Source organism: Peromyscus maniculatus, chromosome 14, assembly GCF_049852395.1.
Source record: "Peromyscus maniculatus bairdii isolate BWxNUB_F1_BW_parent chromosome 14, HU_Pman_BW_mat_3.1, whole genome shotgun sequence".
Lineage (NCBI taxonomy): Eukaryota > Metazoa > Chordata > Mammalia > Rodentia > Cricetidae > Peromyscus > Peromyscus maniculatus.
Window position 1 is genome coordinate 34087217 of NC_134865.1, and position 6443 is coordinate 34093659.

General features: G+C 42.5%; 1 protein-coding gene across 1 annotated transcript; it reads right to left on the reverse strand.

Moving 5' to 3' along the window:
* Positions 1 to 733: 733 nt before the first annotated feature.
* Positions 734 to 5959, reverse strand: Sostdc1 (sclerostin domain containing 1). The gene is made up of 2 exons (XM_006983944.4): positions 4649 to 5959; positions 734 to 2139 (listed from the first exon to the last, which is right to left on the reverse strand). Exons 1-2 carry the CDS (start codon positions 4851 to 4853, stop codon positions 1724 to 1726), a joined length of 621 nt encoding a protein of 206 aa, XP_006984006.1. The 5' UTR covers positions 4854 to 5959; the 3' UTR covers positions 734 to 1723.
* Between the last annotated feature and the right edge of the window lie 484 nt (positions 5960 to 6443).

A 6443-nucleotide genomic window follows, 5' to 3' on the forward strand; every position in this document is an offset into this window, starting at 1 on the left:
TAATAAAATAATTGCTGATGCCCCATGCACTGATATGATGTACTGTGAAACAGTTTAAGATCTGGAAATAAATCAATAGTAAACTGGCATTCGTCGTCTGGAGCTGTTTTCTGGTCTCTGTTTCAGTCTGACAGCATTCTGTATACACATGTGATGCCAACCTAGCACTAAGGAGAACTGAGGAGTCCTTACCCATCAGCTAGCAGAAAGCGGGCCTCTCTGATTTTTCTCTTGTGCAGCAGGGACCAATCATGTTTGAATTATCATCAGTCATCTAAGCAGGTGATCCGGTCAAAGACTATCATTATGTTACTTAGTCTAATGGTATGAACCTGAGGACACTATAAAATTAGCTTAGAAATTTTCTTTTCCTTTTGTGATTTGGGACCATGTAAGAGTGCTCAAAGTTCCCCAAGGTAGGATGTTGTACCCATTTCTCTTCCTTTTCTCTCAAACTTAGCTGCACATGGAGATGACCTGGAAAACTTAAACACTGAGTTCTGCCCCCAGAACTTGTGCAGGAACTCTGATGGAAGCCTTTCAATGCCCTCTCCCACCCAGAGATTACCATCTGCTGTGCTCCTTGCTGCTCACCGCCCCCCCCCCCCCCCCCGCTGCTCCGCTGCTCCCTCCCCTCTTTTAATGCAGATTATTCTGCTTGAATGTGACTCTAAGTCTGAGGGCTCAGCACTTACTAGACCCTAATTTTGATCCTCAGCAGCGACAAGAAGAGCCAGGTACACTTATAACTTTATTTTACAATGTTTGCAAGCATGTACCTTTTTATACATGTTACAGAGGCAAGGACAATAACATTTAGCCATGTTTATATTTGTTAAAAGAAACCAATGGCATTAGAGGTCAAGCTGACTTCTGATTGCATGGACCAAATAATCAAGTGTACATATTTCAGCTCTACAGAGAACCATGCTGACGAAGCTCATGAGGAAACACGTAATATATGAGGAGACTAGAATACTGACTTTACATATCTACAACACATATTTTCATATTTCTAGACCGACCACAAATCATATTGGGAAATATTTAGGTACATGAAAAAGCTTCAAAACATAAAGAAAAAAATAACATTTTGAAAAAAAAAATCACATGTGAAAGCTCATTAAATAACAACATTGAAAAATAAATAATCAGCTTTACTTATTAGCTGCTGCCATGCATTGCTGGCATTCCATTCCAAGCGAGGTCAACATGCAGGGTATAATTTCACACTGAGTCTGTAAAAAGCTACAGGGCTTATTTTTGAAGTGAAATGTCGCAAGGTTTGCCTCTCTTTCAAGGGAAGCTAACCCCTGGCTGCCAAACTTATTCCCATGAAAACCACTGGAAAAGGCCCTTTCAGAAACGTTTCGTGAAGATACATTTTTGATGAACTTTTCTGGTTTGAAGGGGTTATGTTTGGGAAAGGTAAGGGTGGGCTAGGGGATGGCACGTTTTAAACTGTAAATTGAGGATGTTTAAACAGCATCAGGTGCTTTTTAAGAATGGAAACGACAGGATGCCTGGCTTTCACTGTGCTCATTACATCTTGAGAAACTTGCAAAGGAAAAGCTAGTCCCAGAGAAGGTCCCAGAGAAGGACAGCCTGCTGGGCCTGATCAAAGCAGAAGGCATATACTTTCAAGTGAGAAAAGAGCAATTGCAGGCTCGAGTCTTGCAAGCCATCAAATCTGGGGAGCAGCTGCTTCCTAGTCAGTCCCGTTCTAGCTCAGACTGTGCTTGCTGGTTTTGCTGGCTCTCTTCCGCTCTCTGTGGTGCTGGGCGGGCTTGGCGGGCGACACGCTCTCGAAGTTGTGGCTGGACTCGTTGTGCTGGCGCGTGTAACGCTTGCACTTGCAGGCCGTGACCACCGTGATTTTGTAGGTGCGTGTGCTGCCGTCCTGACACTGCAGCTGGATTCTCTGGGTGCGCGTCTTGTCGTTGACACACCGCCACTCCTGGGAGCTCCGTCGGCTCCAGTACTTTGTTCCGTAGCCTCCTCCGATCCAGTTGGGAAGCACCGGCAGGGGCAGGCACTCGCCGGCGCACACCAGCTCCTTCAGAGGGCTGATGCTGGTGCACTGGCCGTCGGAAATGTACTTGGTGGAGCGCAGTTCCCGGCAGCCCACTTGAACTCGACCTAGAGGAAACAGGACAGAACTGCATCAGAGACAAAAAGCAACTGAAGGTGTTTGGGATTTTCTTCTCGTTTTAAGTATTTTGCAATGACAAAAAAAAAAAAAAAAAAAAAAAAAAAAAATCCAAATTGCAGGACTACACACTTTATTTTCACAATGCAAGTCGGGGTGGGGGGTGGGGTGAGAGGGGGGAGGGGTTCATAAGACACTTTCATCAAAATAACCAGGCTACATACAGTCTGTAACTATGTAGGAGGAAGTGGGACCGGGAGAAAAGAGATTCATTCTTTTACATTTGCTTCATTAACTAATTGTTTATTAAAGTATCTAAAAGTCACGTTCTCGTAGTCTCATTCCCACTAAGGGTTCCTTCCACTCCTGTAAATATTCACTCTTCAAAGAGTACACTTTAATGTTTTTGCTCTCATGGGTCATATTGGTTAATGTCTGCAAGTGCTTTTAATTAAGTTTTTCAAAAATCTCTTGAGAAAATGTGGAAAGTATTTAAATATTGTGTACAGTGCATATGCATGCTGTAATATTTTATTTCAATTATAGAATTCAGCTGCACAGTCACACATGCATATGGGTACAACCATTGACATTTTGCATATCAAACTTAATAACTATGTTCTAAACATAAATTCCCAAGCTATGTTTTAAAAATACAAACAGTAAAATGTTTGAAATGCAAAATGCCACCACAACTTAATATTTAAAGAATATAAAAGCCCCTAAATTGGGAACGTATGGTTGCCATAACAACTTGGCTACATTTCCATGAATTTTATGGCAGAAAAATACCTAACATGTCTGATTTACAACTGCACGAGGAAGCACAGTGTTCACTTCCTGACGATCAGGCGTGGACGGCGTTCTGTTTTAGTTATATGGATTTGATAAGTATGTTCTCTAATTGGCTGTTTCTGGTCATGTGCCTTATGTGCCTAATTAAAACAAAAATTAATCTTAAAACTTTTGAAGTTTTCTTCTCTTTGTTATCTAAATGAGAATTGCTTATGACAAATATGAAAAGAAATCAAGGCTTATTATTAAACAGGAAAAAGGCTTAAAAACAGGCTGATGAACTGTCCAAACCAAAACTAATAAAAGCTGTGGAAATCGTTCATCTAACTCCCGAAAACAATCTCAAAGTGGACAGTGAGTCAGGAGTCTTGCTCCATTTCTGTACCCCAGAATGTCTGAGTTCAGGCTCATAAGCACAGGGAAGTGTGTAGCTGTGAAATATGTGCGTGTGTACATCTGTGCATTCAGAGCTGGGGACCGAGATGAAAGGGTTAACGGTTTGGCTGGACAGTGTGTTGGGCTAGCCTGCTTCTGACTCCGGCTCACCTTCCTGCAGCTGCCTTAGGAATGCACCTGGAAACAGCCAGCAGTGATTTTGACTTGCCTGGCTTTTGTTCCTGGGTGTCTAAGATTGGGCATTTTTGTGGTGACGTTTCTCTCACGGGCAATGAATACCCACCACACTGCTCAGTAACCCAGTACTGATCAGACACTTCCTGTGCCCCCAAAATCAACCATCTCCAGGCAATTCAAACACTTGGGTCTTCTTAGAGAGACATTGTGCTTTGACTTTGCTAAGGTCAAAAAATTCTTTTTCGTTGTTGGATGAAGTTTAAAAAGGAGGGGCAAATATCTGTGTAAGATTTCCTGCACACTGTCTCTCTGTCTTCAAGTTGATTACTAATGTGAACTCTTTTAAAGAAAGAGAATAAAGCAAAAGTTAGGGGCAGAAATTTGGATACATCTAACTAGTAGTTACTCAGCATGTCAATTAAGCAAACCGAAAAGGGGTCACAGAACCCTCCCTGTGCTAAACATTAGCACACTAGTATTTAAAATCTCCCATTGGAGATATGCACTCAGTGCTTCACAGAAACGTACAATTACCTCAATTTGACCTGTTGAATAAAGAATTTTAGAAAAGCACAATTCTCTAACATTTTGTAGTATAAACCTCATTTACAGTGAACATCATCAAACCTTTACACCTCTCCAAACTAGGCATATTTTAGACATCTGTGTGAGCGATTTCATGTTGCCTGAAAGTTTCCTTTCATCCTTTGTGGTTCCCTATACATAATTCTAGTTAGTTACCATTGGTCACTTCACCAAATTTGTACATGTTCTGAAATTAACAAAGTGTGAGACAGCATGGCCTTAAACTGTGCAGAGCAACACTCTAAAGAATCCTCCTTTTGCAGAGTTTTAAAGAAGCAGCAGTTTAATTCATAGATTCATTTTTCAGGGGGTATTGGACAAACCACATCTGCATTTGCGTTATCAAGCCACCGTTATAATTATATTAACTCTAAAATCACTAGCCAGGAAAGAACTCCAGCCTCCCCACACAGCAGATTGCTTCCAGATTGTTTTGCAAAACATACATCATCGTTCAAGGTAGAATACAATAAAACCATTCTACAGGAATGCAGCTGATGCTCCCCCAAAGGAAAAAAAAAATCTATACAAGTAAAACACACTTACTGTTGCGATCCAGTCCAGTGCTACCGAAATGCCTGCCTCCATTTCTGGCTTGATTCAACGTGCTGTTGCTGCTGGGGTGTGCAGGAACAGGTTTAACCACATGTGAATAAAGGATTTCTGTGGCATCGTTTTTAAAAGCCAAACAGTTTTTCATTAGGATGCATATAAGTGGGATGAGATAGAGATGAATGGCTGGAGGAAGCATGGTGAGTGGAGGGTTTGCTTGCCTGAGGAGGCGCTTAGCAATTCTTTCCCCTGCTTCTGCACTATTGACTGTGGAATTCCTCCCCACGGTTCCCTTTATATATCCACAGAGGCTTGGCGTTCATTCAGGTGTAAAGTTGCGTGAGCTTCAGAGTGAAAACACAGAGAAGGGGTGGGATCCCTACATGACCCTGCAAAAGAATTTTACCAATGGAGAAGAAGGCTGCAGAAGAGGAGGAGCTTGCTCCACAGATTGCCTGAGACTTCAGAGTCGGGCTTTGCTGGTCTGCGAGCTGAAGCAGGCAAGGCTCAGTCACCACCGCCACCCGCCTGTGCCACGTCCTCTCGGGAGCCTCGTTCGCGTTCAAGTTTAATGGAAGGAGAAGTATGTTGCTGCTCACACGAAGAGACTGCGCTTAGTTTAGTCTATGATTTACGTTTTGGTTCTGTATTCCCCTCAGACTTGAGAAGATTTGGGGCCCAGAAGAACTTCTTCCCCAGTAGTTGAAAGAATCCATGTGAGTTTTCAGTAGTGCTGGACTTGCATAAAGTATTTATTTAGTTAAATATGTTTTGTCTCTTGAGGAAAAAAAAACCCCTTTCCTCACTTTTCCTGTAAAGAAGAAGGCACAGAGCTAAATCCTGCCCTCTGGACACATTTAAATAACGCTGCTTTGATCTGCATGAACTACTGTCCTGCTAAGTAAATTATTGCCAGGGGTTCTCTATAGAGGATAATGAGCAGAACTCTGTCTGAATTAAAGTAACTAATATCAGTTTTCATCTTGAAATATGCCAACAAGATTTAGCATTTAGCATTCAGCCTGTCTCTTATACACAAGAAATCCATTTCCTACATATCGTTCACCAATTCAAAGTATTTCTAGTCTGTTCTTACGCTGCAGATCCCGATCGTGTTTGTATTGTCAGATATTTTTCTCACCACTTCCTTTGTGTCCGATGCCCAAGCCAGAAGTGCTGTTTCTGTCTGGGCTACTTTCTTTCCACCTGACACAAATATTCCATTATCAGGTTCCTGATCTTTATCTCTGAGAACATGAGGGTCCCGCAGGATGACTCAGCAGCCTGACAACCCTGGGTTCAGTCTCTGGAAGCCACACAGAGGGAGGAGAGTGGACTCCGGGAATGCGTTCTCTAGCTGTCACATGTGTGCTATGGCAAGAGCATGCATGCACAAAATAAATGATTAAAAAAGAAGACAAGTTCCATCTGCTTTTTCAATTATAAATCCACTCTAGTCATTCGTGTGGCTATTAGGAAGATGTCTTGGTATTTTGTATCTCTCTTGCTTGTTTGTTCTGATCCATTATAGCTACTGTTTGGTACCACCCCCACCCCGCAGCCCCCTACCCCCCACCAAACCCCGTTCCATCCATCCTCAACTGTCTCTATCAACAGTGGCACCTACTGACGTTGTGGAACAAGCAATTGCTTACCATGTGGGCACTGCCCTGGATCTTTAGTGTGATCTTTGGATTCTACCCAGTAGATGCCAGTGGCGCCCCCACTTATAAGGAAAATAATTCTGCTACTGCCAAGTTTCTCCCAGTGGAGTAAAACCATCCCCGAT

What these genes read in the sequence shown, in the direction of transcription:
- Sostdc1 (XM_006983944.4), bottom strand. Translation starts at nt 4,853, where the DNA reads ATGCTTCCTCCAGCCATTCATCTCTATCTCATCCCACTTATATGCATC. An exon ending in CACTGGACTGGATCGCAACA is followed by an intron (nt 2,140 to 4,648) that starts GTAAGTGTGTTT and finishes TGTTTCCTCTAG; the next exon opens with GTCGAGTTCAAGTGGGCTGC.